The sequence below is a fragment of the Tamandua tetradactyla genome, chromosome 5 (genome assembly GCF_023851605.1).
Source record: "Tamandua tetradactyla isolate mTamTet1 chromosome 5, mTamTet1.pri, whole genome shotgun sequence".
Taxonomy (NCBI): domain Eukaryota; kingdom Metazoa; phylum Chordata; class Mammalia; order Pilosa; family Myrmecophagidae; genus Tamandua; species Tamandua tetradactyla.
Genome location: NC_135331.1, coordinates 33771039 through 33792733, shown reverse-complemented (window position 1 = coordinate 33792733; position 21695 = coordinate 33771039). Strand labels below are relative to the sequence as shown.

At 46.6% G+C, this 21695-nt stretch overlaps 1 protein-coding gene across 6 annotated transcripts in view; it reads left to right on the top strand.

Annotated features, from left to right (window-relative positions):
• EMID1 (EMI domain containing 1) overlaps positions 1-20556 on the top strand; it is a 45548-nt gene extending 24992 nt beyond the window's left edge. For 2 of the 6 annotated variants that reach the window (XM_077160643.1, XM_077160640.1), the window contains exons 13-16: positions 75-119; positions 10323-10367; positions 17060-17150; positions 20353-20556. In XM_077160643.1, coding sequence (XP_077016758.1) covers positions 75-119; positions 10323-10367; positions 17060-17150; positions 20353-20480 — 309 coding nt within the window. In that variant the 3' untranslated portion in view covers positions 20481-20556. Of the gene's footprint in view, positions 1-74; positions 120-10322; positions 10368-16015; positions 16101-17059; positions 17151-18016; positions 18117-20352 lie in introns of all 6 variants that reach the window. The other 4 variants (XR_013175791.1, XR_013175792.1, XM_077160641.1 and 1 more) reach the window with 4 other exon arrangements.
• The last annotated feature ends 1139 nt before the right edge of the window (positions 20557-21695 follow it).

The window sequence follows — 21695 nt, the reverse complement described above, 5'->3', positions numbered from 1 at the left end:
GGAGTTCTGGGGGATCCTGGGGGCCCCAGGTAGGACCCCCCCTAGAGCTGATTCTTCTCCTCCCTCCCACACAGGGACTACGTGGGGAACCCGGCCCCCAAGGCTCTGCTGGGCAGCCGGTGAGTGATGCCACCTGCCCTACAGCCCACCCCCTCAATAGCCCACAGGCCCAGACTCCTGCTCTCCATCTCCTGGAGCCTCTGACCCTCCCTGCCTGGTCCAGACCCTCCTGGGCCATTCCTGGAGCTCCACATTCAAAATATTCTCCATCTCCCTCTGTCATTCCCTGTCTTGGGTCCTGACAGTCTCTTGGGACCTTGCTCTATTCTCTGGGCCCCTGAATCTATTTCCCTTTCTCTCTCCTTCCCACCATGTCTCTGTCTCATTTCTCACTTTTTCACACTCCACCTCTCCAATTGTGATTGTAGGTTCGTGTATTTCTTCCCTCAATTTGGTCCATTTTTGCTTTGTATATTTTGAAGCCCTGTTATTGGTTGCCTACACATTTAGGATTTTAATGTCTTCCTGGTCCTTTTATCTTTATGAAATGGATATTTTTATCTTTTACTTCTTGTCTTGAATTCTACCTTGTTTGATATTAAAATAGCTACACCAGCTGTCTTATGCTTAGTGTTTATATAGTATATCATTTTCTATCCTCCTGCATTCAAGCTGTCTGTGTCTTGATAAAGTGCCTCTCTTGTAAACTACATATACGTGGGTCTTTAATAAATATTTTTATTGATAAATCTGGGTGTTACGATGGTGGCTCAGTGGCAGAATTCTCACCTGTCATGCCGGAGACCCAGGTTCGATTCCCTGTGCCTACCTTTTTTATTGATAAATCTTAACATACAAACATCCCATACATAGTATGCAATCAGTGGCTCACAATATCATCACATAGTTGTGTATTCATCACCATGATAATTTTTTAGAACATTTGCATCACTCCAGAAAAAGAAAGAAGAAAAATCTCATACAAACTATATCCCTTGCCCCTCCCTCTCATTGACCACTAGTATTTCAATCTACCCAGTTTATTTTAACCTTTGTCCCCCCATTATTGGTTTATTTTTTATCCATATTTTTTACTTATCTGTCCATATCCTAGATAAAAGGAGCATCAGATACAAGGTTTCACAATCACACAGTCACATTGTAAAAGCTATATTATTATACATACAATCATCTCCAAGAAACAAGGCTACTATTTTGCATGAGGAAGAACAAAGGAATGTCATTACTGCAGGGTGTTGTAAATAGTGGTAATTAATATTTTAAAATTTCACCTTATGTGTGAGACTAAAGCAAAAAACGTTTATTTGATATAAAATTTATATTTTGACTAGTGCATTTCCTAATATAACTTATGTAGATAGCTTGATTGAACACCATAAGTACTTGGAATCTCAGGTAGGACATGAGATTTTGTTGGTTTGTCCAGAGTGATGCCCCGATGAATCCCAGAGTGATTCGATTGGTGAGTGGAAATGTATTTGCAAAGTCCCCTTCAGGGAATGGTGAGAACAGGGAGAAATTCAACTTCCCCAAGTTGAATTCTTGATATTCTCACAAGCAGTGTGGACAACCAAAGCTATAGGCTGAGCCCCCAGTCTTGGGGTTTGCTCATATGAAACATAACCCCACAAAGAATAGGTCAAGCCTACTTAAAACTTAGGCCTAACAGTCACCCCCAAGAGAGCCTCTTTTGTTGCTCAGATGTGGCCTCTGTCTCCAGCCAACACAAAAAGCACACTCACCACCCTGCCCCTGTCTACGTGGGACATGACTCCCAGGGACATGGACCTTCCTGGCAACGTGAGACAGAAATCCTAGAATGAGCTGAGACTCAGCATCAAGGGATTGAGAAAAACCCTAGAATGAGCTGAGACTCAGCATCAAGGGGTTGAGAAAACCTTCTCGACCAAAAGGAAGAAGATTGAAATGACCAAAAGGGGGAAGAGTGAAATGAGACGAAGTGTCAATGGCTGAGAGATTCCAAACAGAGTCGAGAGGTTATCCTGCAAGTTATTCTTGCTCATTAAGTAGATATCACCTTGTTATTCAAGATGTAATGGAAAGGCTGGAGGGAATTGCCTGAAAACATCCTCAAGCCATGTTTCTTGAGGATGATTGAATAATGAAATAGCTATCACAATGTGACTGTGTGATTGTGAAAACCTTGTGTCTGATGCTTCTGTTACCTACCTTGTCAACAGACGAGTAGAACATATGGACTAAAAATAAATAATAGGAGGAACAAATGTTAAAATAAATTTAGTTTGAAATGCTAGGGATCAATGAAAGGGAGGGATAAGGGCATGGTATGTATAATCTTTTTTTTTCTGTTTTCGTTTTATTTCTTTTTCTGTTGTCTTTTTATTTCTTTTTCTGAATTGATGTAAATGTTCTAAGAAATGATGAATATGCAACTATGTAATGATATTGTGAATTACTGATTATATATGTAGAATGGAATGGTCATGTGTTACTGTTTTTGTTTGTCTAAAATTTTTTAATTAATAAATAAACTAATTTTTAAAAAAAGAAACAAGGCTACTGGAACACAGCTCTACAGTTTCAGGTACTTCCCTCTAGCCACCATAAACTAAAAGGGATATCTATATAGCGTGTAAGAATAACCTCCAGGATAATCTTTGGACTCTGTTTGAAATCTCTCATCCACTGACACTTTATTTTTTCTCATTTCTCTCTTCCCCCTTTTGATCAAGAAGGTTTTCTCAATCCCTTGATGCCAGGTCCCTGCTCATCCCAGGATTTCTGTCCCACATTGCCAGGGAGATTTACACCCCTGGGAGTCACGTCCACATAGAGGGGGAGGGCAATGAGTTCACTTGCCATATTGGCTTAGAGAGTCCACATCTGAGCAACAAAAGAGGTTCTCTGGGGGTGACTCAGGCCTAATTTTAAGTAGGTTTAGTACACTTGGGTCTTGATTTTTTAAACTGTCTCTTTAGTTCCTTTACATTTAATATGTGTAGTTATTGATATGGTTCAGCTAAAGTCAACCTTCTTACTGTTTGTATTCTTTGTTCCTCTTTTTCCCTTCTTTTCCTACCTTATTTTGGATTCATTGAGTACTTTTTGTAATTCCATTTTAACTCCACTAAAGACCATTTACCTATACTCTCTGTTTTGGTTTTACTTGGTTGCTCTGGGGATTATAATGTGCTTCCTTAACTTATTACAATTTAATTGAACTAATATTATACCACTTAATGTATAAATAGGAATATTAATACTGTATAATTCTATTTTCAACCCTTTTGACCTTTCTGCTATTGCTGTCATTTATTTTATTTCTACATTTGCTGTAAAACTCATAATACATTGCTATTATTATTTTTGCTTTGAACAGTCAGTTGACTTTTAAAGAAGTTGGAAAAATGAAAAACAGTCTTTAATATTTACTGATGTATTTGCCATTTCATCCGCTATTACTTCCCTTCAGTCTAAAGAAATTCCTTTAGCCTTTCTCATACTGTGGGTCTATTAGCGATGAAATTTTTGAGCTTTTGTTTGTTGAAAATATCTTTATTTTACCTTAAATTTTGAATGATGTTTTTACTGAATATAGAATTAAAGAATTATATTCTACCCCTTTTGTACTTTAAAGTATTATTCCATGGTCTTCTGGTTTGTATAGTTTCTGGTGAAATGTTGTATATCATTCTTGTTGTTTCCTTGTGTATAATCTGTGCTTTTCCCCCTTCCTTTTAACATTTTTTTCTTTATCCTTGGTTTTCAGCAGGTTGGTTATGCCTTAAGTGTATTTTTCCAGCTTTGGGTTTGCTGAGATTCCTGGATCTATAAAATTGCTGAGTTTTTGTCTTTGTTTTGGTTGCTCATTCTATTTTGCTTTTAAATCAAGTTTTGGAAATCATTGGCTAATATTTCTTCAAATATTTTTTCCTGTTCTTGCTCTATCTTCTCGGACTCCACTTAAACTTGACACATTCCCACAAGTCATTGAAGCCTGTTATTTTTTTTATATTTTCTCCTGTGCTTCAGTTTGAGCACTAATGACCTATCTTCAAGTTCTTTGAGTCTTTCTTTTGTTGTGTCTAATCTATTTATCTCATTTCATGGATTTTATTTAACGTCATTATTGTAATTGTCAGATTTTCTGATTCTTTTTTTTTTTTTTTACAATTTTCCCATATCTGCTAAAATTCCCCTTCTCATCACTAATTAAATAAATTCCAATAGGTTTTTTTTTAATTTAAAAAATTTTTAAAAACATATGATAAGAAAGAAGCACAAGCATTCTTAACATATGATCATTCCGTTCTACATATGTAATCAGTAATTCACAAAATCATCACATAGTAGCATATTCATCATCATGATAATTTCTTAGAACATTTGCATCAATTCAGAAAAAGAAACAAAAAGACAACAGAAAAAAAAATAAAACGAAAACAGAAAAATATAAAAAATATATACATACCATACCCCTTACCCCTCCCTTTCATTGATCACTAGCATTTCAAACTAAATTTATTTTAACATTTGTTCCCGCTATTATTTACTTTATTCCATATGTTCTACTCGTCTGTTGACAAGGTAGATAAAAGGAGCATCAGACACAAGTTTTCAAAATCAGACAGTCACATTGTGAAAGCTATATCATTATACAGTCATCATCAAGAAACATGGCTACTGGAACACAGCTCTACATTTTTGGGCAGTTCCCTCCAGCGTCTCCATTACATCTTGAATAACAAGGTGATATCTACTTAATGTGTAAGAATAACCTCCAGGATAACCTCTCGACTCTGTTTGGAATCTCTCAGCCATCCAATAGGTTTTTAAATATATTTATTATAGCTATTTTAAATTCCTTGTCTGCTAATTCCAACATCTGAGTTAGCTGTGGATCTTTTTCTATTGACTAATTTTTCTCTTGATTGTGGGTCACATTGGCCTCGTAATTAGATCTAGTAATTTTTTTTTAATGTATACTAAACAATGTAGATAATTTATCAAGAGACTCTGGATTCTGTCGTCTCCCTCTGAGGAGCTTTGAGTCTTGTTCTATCCATTAAATTACTGATGATTGCCTTGTCATTTGTAGGCTCAGTTTTACTTTATCAGAGAAAGTCCAAGTGGGTTTTGCCCTTATTCCTGGGACATCATCTTTATCCTAAAGCACGATCTTTCTGGAGTGAGTTTTATTGAGAAGGCTTCGTTATTAATAAGCCTCTTTGACTTTGTAGGACTTAAACCGGAAACTCCTTCTTCCCTGCAATGGGCAACTGCTGAAATCTACTCTCAGTTCTTCCAACCGTCAGCTATTGTTCCCTCCTGGTTCCTTGGAGTCTTGCCCTGTATATGGGCAGCACTCAAGGATCATCCAAAGAATAGAGGGCAATATTATGCAGATTTTGCTCCCTGCCTTGTAGCTCCCTGCTTTCCAGCATTTCCCCCCCTCAATCCATTGCTTCTCTGGTAGCTTCACCTCTGACCTCTGATGCCTCAGGCCAATAAGACTGAAGCTCTGTGCTTGAGCTCTGTTTACCAGGCTGCATTGGCTGAGGTGTACCCTCTGGCAGGGAAGCCAAAAAAAAAAAATTTTACCCCTCTTTAAAGACGGAATCTCCAGTTTCTGGCTGCTCTTTATCACTTTCCATTGCCTTCAAACAGTTATGGTTTGCTATTTAAAAAAAAAAATTTTAATTTATTAATTTAAAAAAATTAACAACAAACAAAAACATTAACATATCATTCCATTCTACATATATAATCAGTAATTCTTAATATCATCACATAGTTGTATATGCATCGATTTAGAAAAAGAAATATAAAGACAACAGAAAAAGAAATAAAACGAAAACAGAAAAAAAAAATTTATACATACCATACCCCTTACCCCTTGCTTTCATTTATCACTAGCATTTCAAACTAAATTTTTTTAACCTTTGTTCCCCCTATTATTTATTATTTTTTTATTTTTTAAAATGTTTTATTAATTAAAAAAAATTACAAGAACTAACATTCCCAACACATACACTCAGCAATTCACAGTATCATCACATAGTTGCATATTCATCATCATGATCATTTCCCAGAACATTAGCATCATTCAGAAAAAGAAATAAAAAGACAACAGAAAAATATAACAAACAGAAAAAAAAATTTTACAGGCCATACCCCTTACTGATCCCTTTCATTGATCACTAGCATTTCAAACTAAATCTATTTTAACATTTGTTCTCCCTATTATTTATTTTTATTCCATATGTTCCTCTCATCTGTTGACAAGGTAGATAAAAGGAGCATCAGACACAAGGTTTTCACAATCACACAGTCACATTGTGAAAGCTATATCATCAGACAATCATCATCAAGAAACATGGCTATTGGAACACAGCTCTACATTTTCAGGCAGTTCACTCCAGCCTCTCCATTACATTTTGGATAACAAGGTGATATCTACTTAATGTGTAAGAATAACCTCCAGGATAACCTCTCGACTCTGTTTGGAATCTCTCAGCCATCGACACTTTGTCTCATTTCACTCTTCCCCCTTTTGGTGGAGAAGGTTTTCTCAATCCCTTGATGCTGAATCTCAGCTCATTCTGGGATTTCTGTCCCACGCTGCCAGGAAGATCCACCCCTCTGGTAGTCATGTCCCACCTAGACAGGGGGAGGGTGGTGAGTCTGCTTGCTGTGTTGGCTGGAGAGAGAGGCCACATCTGAGCCACAAAAGAGGTTCTCTTGGGGGTGACTCTTAGGCTTAATTTTAAGTAGACTTGACCTATCCCCTGTGGGGTTAAGTTTCATATGAACAAACCCCAAGACTGGGGGCTCAGCCTATAGCTTTGGTTGTCCACACTGCTTGTGAGAATATCAAGAATTCACCTTGGGGAAGTTGAGTTTTACCCTGTTCTCACCATTCCCCGAAGGGGACTTTGCGAATACTTTTCCACTCACTGATCAAATCACTCTGGGATTCATCAGGGCATCACCTGGACAAACCAACAAAATCTCATGTCCTATACAAAGTTCCATGTACTTAAGGTGTTCAATCAACTATCTACATAAGTTATATTAGGAGATGCACTAGTCAAAGTATAGATTTGTACCAAATAAACATTTTTTGCTTTAGTCTCACACATTAGTTGAAATTTTAAAATATTAAGTACCATCTATTTTCAGCACACTGCAGTAATGACATTCTTTTGTTCTTCCTCACGCAAAAACATTTTTTTAAATTTGTACATTTAGTCACTATCATTATACACTCTAGGCATTCCTAGATTACACCATCTCAGTCTTTATCGTCTATCTTTCTTTGCGATTTCATTTATGCCCCAGCCCTCCTCCCTCTATCATTCTCATATGCAGCTTCATTCAGTGTTTTAACATAATTGTATTACAGTTAGGTAATATTGTGATGTCCATTCTGAGTTTTTATATTCAGTCCTGTTGCACAATCTGTATCCCTTCAGCTCCAATTACCCAATATCTTACCCTATTTCTATCTCCTGATGGTCTCTGTTGCCAAGGAAATACTCCAAGTTTATTCACTAATGTCAGTTCATATCAGTGAGCCCATACAGTATTTGCCCTTTTGTTTCTGGCTAATCACACTCAGCATAACGTCCTTAAGGTCCATTCATGTTGTTACATACTTCATAACTTTATTCTTTCTTACAGCTGCATAATAGTCCATCTTATGTAAATGTCACAGTTTGTTTAGCCAACTGTCTGTTGATGGACATTTTGGCTGTTTCCATCTCTTGGTGTATTGTAAATAATGCTGCTATAAACATTGGTGTGTAAATGTCCATTTGTGTCCTTGGCCTCGTGTCCTTTGAGTAGAGACAGCATATAGATGGGTCCTGTTTTTCAATCCATTCTGCCAGACTACGTCTTTTGATTGGAGAGTTTAATCCATTAACATTGTGTTATTACTGCATGAGTAGTACTTTCTTCTATTATTTTGTCTTCTGAATTTTATATGTCATATCTAATTTTCCTTCTTTTTACCTTTACGCATAGTCTTCCTTTCTACACTCTTCTCCACACCACTCTCTTCTGTCTTCGTATCTGTCTCTAGTGTTCCCTTTAGTATTTCTTGCAGAGCTGGTCTCTTGGTCACAAATTCTCTCAGTGATTTTTTGTCTGAAAATGTTTTAATTTCTCCCTCATTTTTGAAGGACAATTTTGCTGGATATAGAATTCTTGGTTGGCAGTTTTTCTCTTTTAATAATTTAAATATATTATCCCACTGTCTTCTTGCCTCCATGGTTTCTGCTGAGAGATCTGCACATAGTCTTATTGGGCTTCGCTTGTATGTGATGGATTGCTTTTCTCTTGCTGCTTTCAAGATCCTCTCTTTCTCTTTGACCTCTGACATTCTGATTATTAAATGTCTTGGAGTATGTCTATTTGGATCTATTCTCTTGGGGTATGCTGCACTTCTTGGATCTGTAATTTTAAGTCTTTCATAAGAGTTGGGAAATTTTCAGTGATGATTTCCTCCATTAGTTTTTCTCCTCCTTTTCCCTTCTCTTCTCCTTCTGGGACACCCACAACACGTATATTCGTGCGCTTCATATTATCTTTCAATTCCCTGAGTCCCTGCTCATATTTTTCCATTTTTTTCCTATAGTTTCTGTTTTTTGTCAGATTTCAGATGTTCCGTCCTCCAGTTTAGAAATCCTATGTTCTGTCTCTCGAAATCTACCATTGTAGGTTTCCATTGTTTTTTTCATCTCTTCTACTGTGTCTTTCATTCCCATAAGTTCTGTGATTTGTTTTTTCAGACTTTCAGTTTCTTCTTTTTGTTCATTCCTTGCCTTCTTTATATCCTCCCTCAATTCATTGATTTGGTTTTTGATGAGGTTTTCCATGCCTGTTCGTGCATTCTGAATTAATTGTTTCAGCTCCTGTATGTCATTTGAATTGTTGGTTTGTTCCTTTGACTGGGCCATATCTTCAATTTTCCTAGTGTGATTTGTTATTTTTTGCTGGTGTCTAGGCATTTAATTATCTTAATTAGTTTATTCTGGAGATTGCTTTCACTTCTTTTATCTAGGGTTTTCTTGCTGGATGAATTAATTGTCTATCTGTTCTTTGACATTCCGTTCAGCTTTATCTGGACCTTTAGCTTAAGTTTTGTTTAACAGAGGAGAATTTTTCAGCTCTTGTTTTCTTGTTTCTTGCCCTGCTTGTGTGGTGCTTTTCCCCCACACACACTTAGGAGGGTCTGCTTAGATATTATAGACCGCAGCCAGATTTTCCCAGACCAAACTGGCCTCCTACCAGGAGGAAAGAGTCACCTGCGTCGGTTTTCCCTGAGGGTGAGACCCAGCAAGTTGAAAGACTTTCCTGTGAAGTCTCTGGACTCTGTTTTTCTTATCCTGCCGAGTATGTGGCCCTTGTCTGACTGCAGGTCCCACCAGTGTACGATGATGCGATACCTTTAACTTTGGCAGACTCTCCCTGCTGGGGGCGTGGTGGAGACAGAGGAAAGGTTGTAGGCTGGTTTTAATTACTTCAAATTACCAAACCCTGGTGTCTGAATTCCTTGATGGAGGGATTCCACCTGGGTGGGGCTTCACTCCTCCCCTGGGGAAGACGCAAGCTCCAGATAAGCCCCTAAAAGAGCTCACTTCTGCCTATGCCTGGGGCAGTTGCAGCCTGAGAAGTCCTACCGCTGTATCCAGAGGCAGTCAAGCCTTTGTAGATACACAGCCACAGAAACCTCTGTTTCCTTCTTTTTCCCACCCCCCCCTTTTTCTGTCAGTACTCCCCCCTTGGCGCTGGGGCAAAAATGAGCAACCTCTGCTTTGATCAGGTTCACCTAAGCTGGGGGCCTATTTTTAGTAGTCAGAATTTGTTAATTAGTTCCACAGTTGGTGTTTGATTGTGCCCAGTCCCTGCTGCTGGTAAAGTCCTTTCCTTTTCGCTCTGGGAAGCGCCTTGTGGGGGAGGGGCGCTGGCCTCAACAGCTTTGGGAACTCACGGTTCTGGGGGGTGCTCGCAACTGGTCCGGCTGGTCCAGACTGGGGTACGCCGTGTGTCTGATCACTATCATGGCTCCGGGAGCTGTTCTGTACTGTTTCTGGTTATTTAGTAATTGTTCTGGAGGACGAACTAAAATGCGCACATTGTTAAGCCGCCATCTTGACCCAGAAGTCTATGGTTTGCATTTTATTCAGTTAGTCTAATATAAATTCTGTCTCTGTCTGATATGTCTCTCCTTGTCCCTCTTTCTCTCTCTCTCTGCTTCTCCCTCTCTTCCTTCCTCCCTCCCTCATTGCTTCTATCTCTGTCTCTCCTTGCAGGGAGAACCTGGCCCCAAAGGAGACCCTGGCGAGAAGAGTCACTGGGTAAGCTCCAGTCCAGCATTGGCTTCCCCCTCCCCTGTCCCACCCTGGGTGCTCTAGATACTGTTCTCTCATCCGTGGGCCCTGGGAGTGGGTGTACCCCATTCCCACCTGGTCCCCAGGGAGGGCTCACTCCAGCCCCCTACCCCATCCTGCCCTTCCCAATTGGGCAGGGCCAGCCGCATCAGCAGACCCTCTTTGTCTCTGTCTTTGTCCCTGTCTCTGCCTTCCCTCTGTGGCCTCTTTAGGCCATGGTGACTCTGTCTGTTTCTCCTGGATGGTTTGGGCCGACCCAGGCCAGACTGCACCCCCTGCCTCTAAAGCTCCCTCCCAGCAAAGACTTTGGCTTCTACCCCCCTGTCCGCAGAAGGAAGGAAAGCATGGAAACACCACCCACGCAGAAGAATGGGGCAGGGGCCTTAGGAAAACCATGAAGCATGAGAAAGGGGGGCCTAGAAACTGTGAGGTACATAGGAGCTCTGTGGTAAAGGGACAGGAGACCTAAACTCCTTCATTTCACATAGGAAATCCATGCATCATGGGAAGGGAGATCTAGAAACCACCACAAGCACAGGAAAACCATGGGAAATGTAATGAGGGGGATCTAGACACCGCCATATACAAAGGAGCCCATGAAGAATGGGAAAGGAGGCCTAGAAAATGTCACATATACCAGCAACTTGGGATAAATGGGAAGGAGGACCTAGAAACCACACACCCGAAAGTCCCATGATTAATGTAGAACCCTAGAAACTATCACACTCTTTGGAGATAACTGTAGTCAATGAATTTTGGGTCCCCCAAACCTCTGTCCACCCAAGAGACACATAACAGAAGGGACCACCATGCCCCAAAACCCCATGATGCAAGGAACTGGAAAGCATCGCTGACAGGAGACATTTGGAAAGAGTGTGGAGGACAGACACCCGTATAAGAGAGACAACTGGGAAGCTCTGTTGAAGGGTGGACTCTTGCTTCCCCTCGATCCTACCCTGCAGTCTGACTGGGACACCCTACTGCCTGGCAGGCACTAGTTAGTGAGGACGTGGGAAGCACCCAGCACCCGCCCTGCCCTCTCTGCTCCTGATTGTGGGGTCAGTGATGGATTCAGCCGTGGGACACCACCCCCCTCCCCCAACCTCTGCATGAGCTCTCCCTCCCCTGTGACTCCCTTTGACTCCTGGAGCTCTGCTACCTCTCTGGTAAGCCTCTCCCAGCCCCTCGCTGCTCCCTTTCCCTCCTACCCCACCTCTTCCCTGTGGTTCCAGAGCCTCGTGAGATAAGACCACTGCCCATGTGGGCATGAGCCCAACTGGGGGTCAGGCAGACCCACGTGAGCCCAGCCCTCTGATTTCTCTAACCCCTTTACTGGCCTCTCCCAGAGGAATGTGTTTTCCACCCAGCCCAGGGGTGGTGGAGAAGGCAAGGACAGGCAGAATTAGGCTGTCAGCACCATTCTTGTATGGGGATTATTCCCAGCTGGGTAGAAGGCTGCTTGCTCAGGCTCCTTAACCCACTAGGGGCAGAACAGGCCTGGAACCCAGGATCACCTGCAGGGAGGCACCCTGAGAGGTAGCAAGAGCTCTGCCGGTCTCCTCTGCTTGCCACCTCCTGTGCTTCTGTCCCTGCCTGCTGCCTGCTTGGGAGAGGGTCTGCTGGACGGAGGGCTGCATGAGGCTTTCCAGGATTGGAGGGACCAGCTCTGCTGGCTTCAGGCAGGGGTGGGGTGCAGTGTGGGCCTAGGGGTCTGGTATGCTGCTGGTTGGACCAGCGGCAGCTCGGCAGTGACACCTGGTGGTCATGGCGGCACACTTCAGCCACTGCCAGGGAGTGACTGCACTGAGCAGTTACAGGGAAGCTCACATCCCTCATTCAGACAGGGAAACTGAGGCCCAAGTCTGCAGAGCAAATCATTGGCAAACTGGGACTGGTGCCTAGGCTTTTCATTGCCCATGGGAGATGGGTAGTCATCTGGGTGGTACCGGATACCTGTTTGGGGCTGGGCAAGGGGGACAGGGATGCGACCGAGACAGTTCCCATCTTCAGGGTGGTCACAGTAGGGTGGGGAGAAAACGGGTCTGCAACCAGCAGCCACAGGACAGAGGGGGCTCAGCAGTGAAGGGGAACACTCCAGCATCCTCCTCCAGGAGACCGGGGCTGAGGCCTGCAAGGTGCATGAACAGGCAAAAGGTGCTCTGGCAGAGAGGAACAGCACATGCAAAGGTCCTGAGGCGAGAATCAGCCTGGAGTATTTAATGAGTTGAAAATACTGGGAATGGCAAGAATGCGGCAGATAGAGGCCAAAGAGGATTTCAGGATTTAGGAAGCCACATTAAGGAACTTGAACTTTGTTCTATGGGCAACGGGGAGCCCTTGAAGCAGGGAAGTGACATAATCAGATTTCTGTTTGGGAAAGAGCCTTCAGATAGCCATGTGGAAGGGCAGAATGGGAGAAGTTGAAGGAGAGGGATGAGGTAGGAAGCTGCCATGCTCCTCCTGGTGAGATTGCTAGGGCTTAATCTAGGGGTGCAGTGAGGGCTCACAGATGTCAGTGGAGCTAAGAGGCATTGGGTGCAGGTTTGTGTGTGCGAGGGAATGAGAAATCCAGGAAGACTCCCGGGTGCTGGCACAATCATAAAAGGAAGCCAGGAGATGCAAATACCCTGAGTTTTATTCATCTAAAACAGGAGGTTTCCATGGTATATGGCCCAGTGTGGGTGTCCTGTGGGCCCTGGATGCTCAGATCTGGAGGCCAGACTGGGCAGGGATAGGATGCCAGCAGTGCGAACAGCCAGCCACCCATGGGGAGGGGGGGGGCAGGCCTCCAGACAATGGAGTTTTTCCCACATTTTTACCCTAGATTTTTATTTTGAAAAATTTCAAATTTACAGAAATGTTGGTACGATGAGTATCCTTCTTTCCTTCCTCCAGAACCACCAACTGTTTATATGTTGCTGCCTTTGCTTTTTCTATTTATGTATATATAGGCCTTTCTTCCTGCAATAAGCTGCAGGCCTCATGCCACGTCTCCCCTAACACGTCAGCATGCATCTCAAAAGAATATGGACAGGGTGGGCCACGGTGGCTCAGCAGGCAAGAATGCTTGCCTGCCATGCCAGAGGACCCCAGTTCAATACCTGGTGCCTGCCCATGTAAAAAAAAAAAGGAAAAAAAAAAAAAAGAATATGGACATTTTCCCACATAGCCACAACACCACTGTCACATCTAAGAAAGTGAAAACTAAAGCAATCAAATAATGCCAGTTAACATATAACTTGCACTTAAATTGCCCCAGTTGACCCTAAAATGCTTCTTATAGCTTTTTTTTTTTTTAAGCAGAGATCTAAGCAAGGTTCGTGCATTAAGTTTGGTTGTCAAGTCTCTAGTCTCTTTTAATCTAGAACTTGCCCCCTGCCCTTGTCTTCCTTTTCTTGGCCCTTGTCCTTTAGTGCACTCGCTTCTTCCTGATAAGATTCAGGTTAAATACCAGTTACCATCTTACTGCATCTCGGCAGGAGGCTCCTGATGTCAGCTTGTCCCATTATCCATTGCAGGAGTGACTTAGTTTAGTGTTGAAGGTCATTCACTTTTTTAAAAAACTTTTTTTATTGTATAATATAACATATATACAAAGCAAAGAAAGAAGAAAGCAACAGTTTTCAAAGCACTCTTCAACAAGTAGTTACAGGACAGAGCTCAGAGTTTGCAATGGGCTACCAGTCTGTCATCTCAGATTTTTCTTTCTAGTTGCTCCAGAACATTGGAAGTTAGAAGGAATAATATTTTTTTATTATCACAATCGGCTTTTTTTTTTCTTTTTTGTGAAAAACAACACATATACAAAAAAACAATAAATTTCAAATCACAGCACAACAATTAGTTGTAGAACAGATTTCAGAGTTTGGTATAGGTTACAATTCCACAATTTTAGGTTTTTACTTATAGCTGCTCTAAGATACTAGAGACTAAAAGAGATATTAATATAAGGATTCAGCAACTCGTTTTTCAAACCCTACCTTTTCTGTATAACCCTTTCATCACCTTTGATCTTTCTGTCCCACTCTTTAGGGGTATTTGGGCTATGGCCATTCTGACTTTTTCATGTTGGAAGGGGTTGTCAGTAATATGGAATAGGGAGATGGAACTAGCTGACGTTCTGGAGAGGCTGGGCCCTCTAGGTTTCAGGACTTAGGTGGTCCAGGGACCTATCTGGAGGTTGTAGGTTTCTGGAAAGTTACCTTAGGGCATGGAACCTTTGTGGAATCTTATATACTGCCCTAGGTGTTCTTCAGGATTGGCTGGAATGGTTTTGGTTGGGGTTTGGCAAGTTACGATAGGTAGCAATGTCTAACTGAAGCTTGCATAAGAGGGTCATCCACTTTCAGACCCTGCTTCTGTAATACTGAGAGAGGGATTACTTTGGTGTGCAGCCCGTGGTGAGCTGTGATCCCCTGGTCACAGCAGCCTGAGGGTAACTGCATCCACGTGAGTTGGGCAGGATAGTTGGACATTAGGTCGCAGGGAGGCCATGGCTCACTCATAACAGGTGTGCCAGGAAGCGTGTCAGATGTTTCAGTGTTTTTGTGGGGGACCAATGCTGTAAAGAGTTGGATTGGAGTTGTATACATAAGCTCCTTATTATTCCCTTCACTTACTTTGTCCTACATAAAGGACACTAAGGGAAGACTCCCAGGTGCTGTCAGGGCAGGAATAGTTCTGTTTGTCATCCTGGTGCTCTGTGGGAATTAAGAGCTCTACATTCCAGAAATATCTTTAGCCTGGACTAGGAAAGAGGAAGGAGTGAGGGAGTGTTGGATGTTGGCAAGATCATGGACACTGCCCCGGGAAAGGAAAGGACAGACAGACTGGGAGGAGGTGCAGGTGGAGACAAGCTGCCGACATCTCTGGCGTCAGCTCTGGCATCAGCACTGGGGACCATGGAGTAGAAGCCACATCCCCAGGCCTGGGAGTTAAACATGCAGAGACACTGACCTGTGGCGCATGGGATAGGGGCTGGGCTAAGAACGCGGCTCTAGAATGTGACAGAATATGAACCTGGCATAGTGGAGCCCAAAGTGAGAGGGGCTGGGAGGCGGTGCCTGGGCCTGAGCATTTTAAGCATAGATTTCCCAAGGGGGGGGACGCTGTTCCAACTCTTTCTAATTTTGCTTGTGGCGTATTCATTTGACACGAATAGAAATGATATCAGGAACTAGTTAATGAGGGCGTGGCTAACTAGTATCTAAGGCCCAAAGTGAGTCAATTTAAAGAATATTAAGTAAACAAGAATACATGTGGCCCCAGGGATGTGGCCGGAATCGTGCAGGTGATGTGAGTATAGCTGGTGGCAGGGAAGCTGAGATCAGAGGACCGGGCAACCTGTGTTGGGTTCCATGGCAGCCTCTGGCAGGATGCGTGGCAGCACGGGGAAGGAGCAGCCAGCTGGGATCCCACGGGATTGCTGAGGGGTCCTGTGGGAACTGCTTCTGCCTGTCTCTCCTGGCCTTGTCCCGGCTGTCCGTGGGCCCTGAGCTGTGGCACGTGGTGCGAAGCTGCAGGTGCATGTCCGGGATGGGGCATGGGCCACCGACAGGCTTTGCAGGGCCCCTCCCCACCCCCTTCACGGCTGCATCTGTCTCTTTCCTCCACAGGGGGAGGGGTTGCACCAACTACGCGAGGCTTTGAAGATTTTAGCTGAGAGGGTTTTAATCTTGGAAACAATGATTGGGCTCTATGGTGAGTAGAGACAGACAGACGGACAGCCCAACTCCCGCCTGCCAGCCTTCCCCAAAGCCCTCCTGGGGTGGAGCTGGCCTGGGCCCAGTCCTGAGGCTGGAGAAGGTACCTGCTCCAGGCAAGAGCCAGGAGGACTCAGGAGGCCTAAGGCGCAGCCAAGACACTCCCGTCCACAGTGACTGACAGCTGAAGGGGGACCCTACAAACAGGGGTTCCCCCCACCTACCCCAGGCTCAGACTTGAGCCTCTGAGCATTGTGGGTGATGTGGTTTCCAGGCCTGCAAGGGAACTACAGGGTGACCGATTCTGAGTTTGGGAGAAACTACGGGCCCTGGAGCCAAACCCCAAGCCGGCAGGGGATTGTGGGTAACAGCCAGACTCCAGCAGTGCAAGGGCTTGTGGGTAATATATCGGAACCCAGGCCCTCAGGAGGATTATGGGTAATGGAGCCAGACTTCAGGCAGGCTTCAGATCTAGTCTCCAGGCCTACAGGACGAGGGTGGTTGAGCTAGACTTTAGAAGTGCAAGGGATTGTGGGTAATAGACTTTAGAAGTTCAGGGGATTGTAGGTAACAGAGCCAGGCCCAGGCCCCAGGGGATTCTGGGTAATAGACCCCCCCATCCATAACCCCCAGAGGCTCCCGCAAAGCAGGCCCTCTGCGCATCAGGTCTCCCATTCACAGTTACCCTTTCTGTCCTCCTAACCTGCCCTCGGTTCCCTTTAGAGGCCAAGAGAGACCCACCCTTACCCCAGGCAGTCCCCTGGCAATTCCCCACCTGTCTGGTTCCTTGAGAAGCCAGGCAAGCCCTGCCCCCACCATAGGAGGGGAGACTGAGGTCTGGACAGAGCCCTGCACCCAGGAAGCCGACTGGCTCCTGCTGGGCCCCTCCCCTCGGCTCCCCGGCCTAGCCCTCGGAGGCCGGACTCGCACCGTCTGCTCTTCTCGATCTCCCATCAGGCTCCTAGCTTACAGAGCTTCCTGCAGCAGCAGGCTCAGCTGGAGCTCCTGGCCAGACGGGTCAGCCTGCTGGAAGCCATCATCTGGCCAGGTAATGGCAGGGCGGGCAGGCAGGGGCAGCCCCTTCCCTGAGAACCCTGGGAAGGGCCTGGGGACACAGAACGTGCTTCCTGCTGTTAGACCCAGGCCAGCGGACGCTCATCCTTCAGTCCTTCCATACAGCCAGCAGAGACGGTGCCTGGCACAAGGCGCTAAGTGACCAGTTCTGGAGTGAATGAGCGCCTGCTCCGTGCCAGTGCCCTTGCTGGCACAGGTGCCAACAGACAAGGCAAATAGCCCTGCCCTCCCCGAACTTAGGGTACGCAGGGGAGAGAGCCCTGAACTGCGGTTAAAACCCAGGGTGAGAAACACTTTGGTGAGGTTAGCACAGGCAGCTGTGGAAGCATAGAAGTGTGCCTGCCCCTGGCTGAAATAGGGCTAGTGTGGATGGGAAGGCAGCTCAGGGAGGACTCCCTGGAGGAGGTGTGAGAAGGCATTAGTCACAGTTAGCAAAGGAAGAGACAGCATGGGCAAAGGCCAAGAGGCAAGAGAGCACCTAGCACTTCTATGAGGTTGCTGAGAGGTGAGTGCTGAGGCTAGAAAATCTAGCAAGGCCCAGATTGGAAGGTCTTCAAAGGAAGGTTGCGGAGACATGAAGAGGTTAGACACAAGGCAGCATTGTGCCTGGCTCCTGGGCAATGGGGAGTGGCAGGTCGCGGTGGAGCTCTGAAGGGCTCCCTGTCCTAAACCGAAGTCCGTGGCCTGCCTCAAGAGTGCCCCCTCCCAGCATCAGGGCTGCCTTCAGGACTGAGCTCCCGTCTTCACACCTTCTCCAGCAGCCCCATATCACAGCCCAGTCCTAGGCATCAGTGCACAGGGGCCACAGACATTATGCCCAACTTCACACCTGTTTCACAGATGGGGAAACTGAGGCCCCAAATAGGACAGAGGGCCAGGATTAGAGCCAAGCCTCCTCCATTCAACAAACTGGGTTGCGTTTACCAAGTGTCAGGTCCAGGTACGTTCTGGGACACCAGAGAGAAGGTGAATCCCTGCCTTGGGTGGCTGCCTGTTGAGTGGTGGGAACGCTTAGAGTCCAGTGAGGAGGACCCATGGGGTACCAAACACCATACCTTCTTGGAAGAGGTGACACTTAAGTTGGGTCATGGAAGACCAGGTAGGGAAGGTGGGAAAAACACTCCTAGCAGAGTCCAGTGCGGACACAGGTCTGGAGGTTTGAAAGAGTGTGTGGTCTGCCTCCTGAGCTCTCCTTGCCACACCACATGGCTTCTAGAAACATCAGCGACCATCTCTCTGATCTCCTCCCCTTGTACAGAGGGAGAGCAAAGGACCCAAACCCAGGCTCTCGACACCTTCTTAGGTGTTCCCTCCGCACCTCCTGTCCTCAGGAGGATTGGGGCAGAAGCTGGAGAGATACATTCTGGCTCCTCTGGGCCTTGATCTGCCCGTGCGTTTAGCCGGCTGTGTCTCCAGCAGCCCAGGGAGGGTGCACTGGGCTCCCTGGAAGGCCTATTCTCATTCTTATTGGCCATGAACCCAGGAGAGGGGGCCCCACAAGCCAGCTTGGGCTGTGGGCCTGGAAGGGAAGGTGCAGGAAGAGGGGAGTGGGGTGAGTGGAGAAGGAGATAGGACCCTCTCCACTGGCCCAGGGTACACAGAAGGTGCTAACTAACAATCCAGAAGGGGTCATGTTTAGGTTAAAATTGATAAGGGTGATAATTGCCAAGAGTTGCCCGGGTTGGGATTTACCTTGATCCTTTCGGGTCTTTACTGAGCTTGCTAGGTGGGTGATGCGATGCCCATTTTACAGATGAAGAAACAGAGGCTCAGAGTGTTCATGTGACTCCCTCATGGTCACAGGGACAGTAGCCCTAGGTCTGCCCTTGAAAGTGCCAACGCCTTGGACTCCATCAGCAAAGGTTGCCGGACCTTTCTGCTGGGCCAGACCCCGAGCGAGGCACTGGGGAAACTGAAGGCCTGGAATTTGATGGTGCCAGGTCAGCAGCTCGTGACTACCTCACACTGGCCAGACCTGCAGGAGACCTGGCCACACCCACCTATACCCATAGTATTCCAACTTTTATGGTGTTACCTGAACTTTTCACTCCTGCTCACGGTAAACACCTCACCTCAAGGGTGTGACCACAGGAATACTTTCCCCACGTTCCAGATGAGGAAACTGAGTTTCAGAGGTTCTGTGATCTGCCCAAGGTCACACAACCGGGAAATGGCAAGGCAGGACTTAGCCATAACTGACTTTGACTTTGGAGCCTGTGCCCTGGGCCCCTCTCATCCCTTGCCCCCAGATCCCAGGGGTCCCAAGTCCCAGCCCAGAGGGGTCAGGAGGATGGAACACAAGAGACAGGGTGTGGGGCAGTTACAGATGGGCACATGCCCACTCACCTGGCAGTGCTCTCGATGGGAAGCTGGAGCTCACCAGAACCCAAGAGTCTGTCCTGTCAACATGACTTGCGAGGCATCCTGGGGCATTCCTCCCTGAACATCCCTTTCCCCCTGGAGAAATAGCCCAGCCTCCTGGCCTACCATTTTATCAGGGTGGTAATTATGGAAGACTTCCTGGGGGAGGTGGCTCTGGTTCCAGGTTTTGAAGGATGAGTAGTTTTCCGGTTGGCAAGAATGCCAGTTATCCAGTCTCACTTTTGGTGGCCAGATTATTTCCAAGCTGGGGCCTGTCTCACCCCGTTGGGACCAACGTCAATGATTGTTGGAGCTGAATGGGACCTCAGAGTCTGACTGTCCACTGTTTTGGACAGCTGAGCCCTGCAAGGGTTGGACTCGCCCAAGGGTACACGGTAGATCAGCGGCAGAGCCTGGCCTGCCCGAGCCCTTCCCCTCCCCACAGGCCACCTAACCCAAGGAGAGCGGCAAGTGAGTCTGTTCCCCAGCCTCAGTATACCCAGCTATGAAATGGGTGCACCCCAGAGCAAGGAAGAGAAAAAAATGAACTGTACTTTTTTGTAGCATTTGCTGTGTGCTAATTTCATAAGCACGTTGGGTTCAGTTAAACCCACACACCCGTAAAGGAATCAAATATAGGCCCTGAGTGTACTCCTCAGGTTGGGGGCTGAAAACCCAGTGGGCAGCCCCCTTCATGCTCCAGGCCCAGGGGGACACACCTGGCAGGGGGTGGCTGGCTGGTCGCACTACCCCCTGTGAAGACCCAGGGAAAGGGAGCACCCCACTAACTCAGACTCTCTCTTTCCCTCCGGCAGAACCAGAGCTGGGGTCTGGGGCAGGTGCTGCCGGCACAGGCACCCCCAGACTCCTGCGGGGCAAGAGGGGAGGACACACAGCCAACTACCGGATCATGACCCCCAGGAGCCGGAATGAGAGGGGCTGAGGGCAGTGTGGCCTGGGGCTGGGCCTCCCTTTCTTACCATGGCTGGCCAAGCCCCTCCTAAGACTGCCCGTCCATATTTATTGTTTTCAGGATCCTTTCTGTCATCTAGGCTTTTGGGGTACGCCAGTCTGTCCTGGCATCTGTATCGTGTGCTGCATATGAGGCCCAGGAGGGCCTGGGACCTGAGGGAGGCTGGGCAACTCATCTGGGGCTCTGGACCTCAGTTTTTCTCTGTAAGAGTTGCTGGGGACGAGACTGCTTGGTTCATGTCAGCTGCTGGGACATCCAGGCCTGGAGGCACTTAGGGAGTTGGTAGCTTGGACTCAGCCTGGTTGGTCCCTAGAACATGCGGGGATGGTAGGGGGCAGCTTATCTTGCCATGCCCCTTGCCTCAGCCTAACCTCGGGGAGCCCATTTGTACCCTTCCCTCCTGTCCTTGTTTCTGGTGCTGGGTTCCTGACCTGAAGGTCAGGCTGCCTGACTTCTGGCTGGAAGATCGGGGGCTCCCTGCCTCAGTTCTGCTCCCTAAACTCTCAGCCCCACCCCAGTGTGCCAGGTGGTGGGTGGGGCATGGAGAGGGCTGGGCTGCCAGCAGGTAGATGTGTCCTGGCCAATAAAGGCCCCCACTTGGTTCCCCACCCTACCTGGTCTTGGTGTGTGCTCAGATAAGGGTCAGCAAGGCAGAGTCAGGGTCCCGTCCCTCATCTCAGTGGCCTTCACTCCCACCTGCAAAGCAGGTATGAGGCTGGCTTGTGCAGGTTGGGGCCCCACCCTCAGAAGCCAGGGTATGGGGCTAGGGAGGTGAGCAGAGCAGCTCAGGCCAACCCTGAGGCCTGGTGTCCAGTAGCAAGAAGCCCTTGCCTCAGGTAAAATAAGCTGGGCAGCCACAGACCTCAGAGAAGCTTCTAGGCTGGGTGATGGGTGGCTTCCCCTAAAATGGGTCTGATGGCGTTACCCTCAGACTTGGTGAAACTATATTCAGCTCGTTTGCACCCCATGGCAGGTAACCACCAAGAGGGTCACTCTGCTCCTAGGATTGCCCAGCCCTGGCCTTGAGTGCAGGTCCCACCCCAAGCCACCCTGTCCCTCCTCTGGCTGTTCACACCTTCCTTCCCAGGGATAGGCACAGGCGAAGGGTGGCCAGGTGGAAGGAGCTGCCTCTTCAAGGCTGAGGAAGCTCCTCCCACTGCATCCCCCACCCCTCACTTCCTGCCC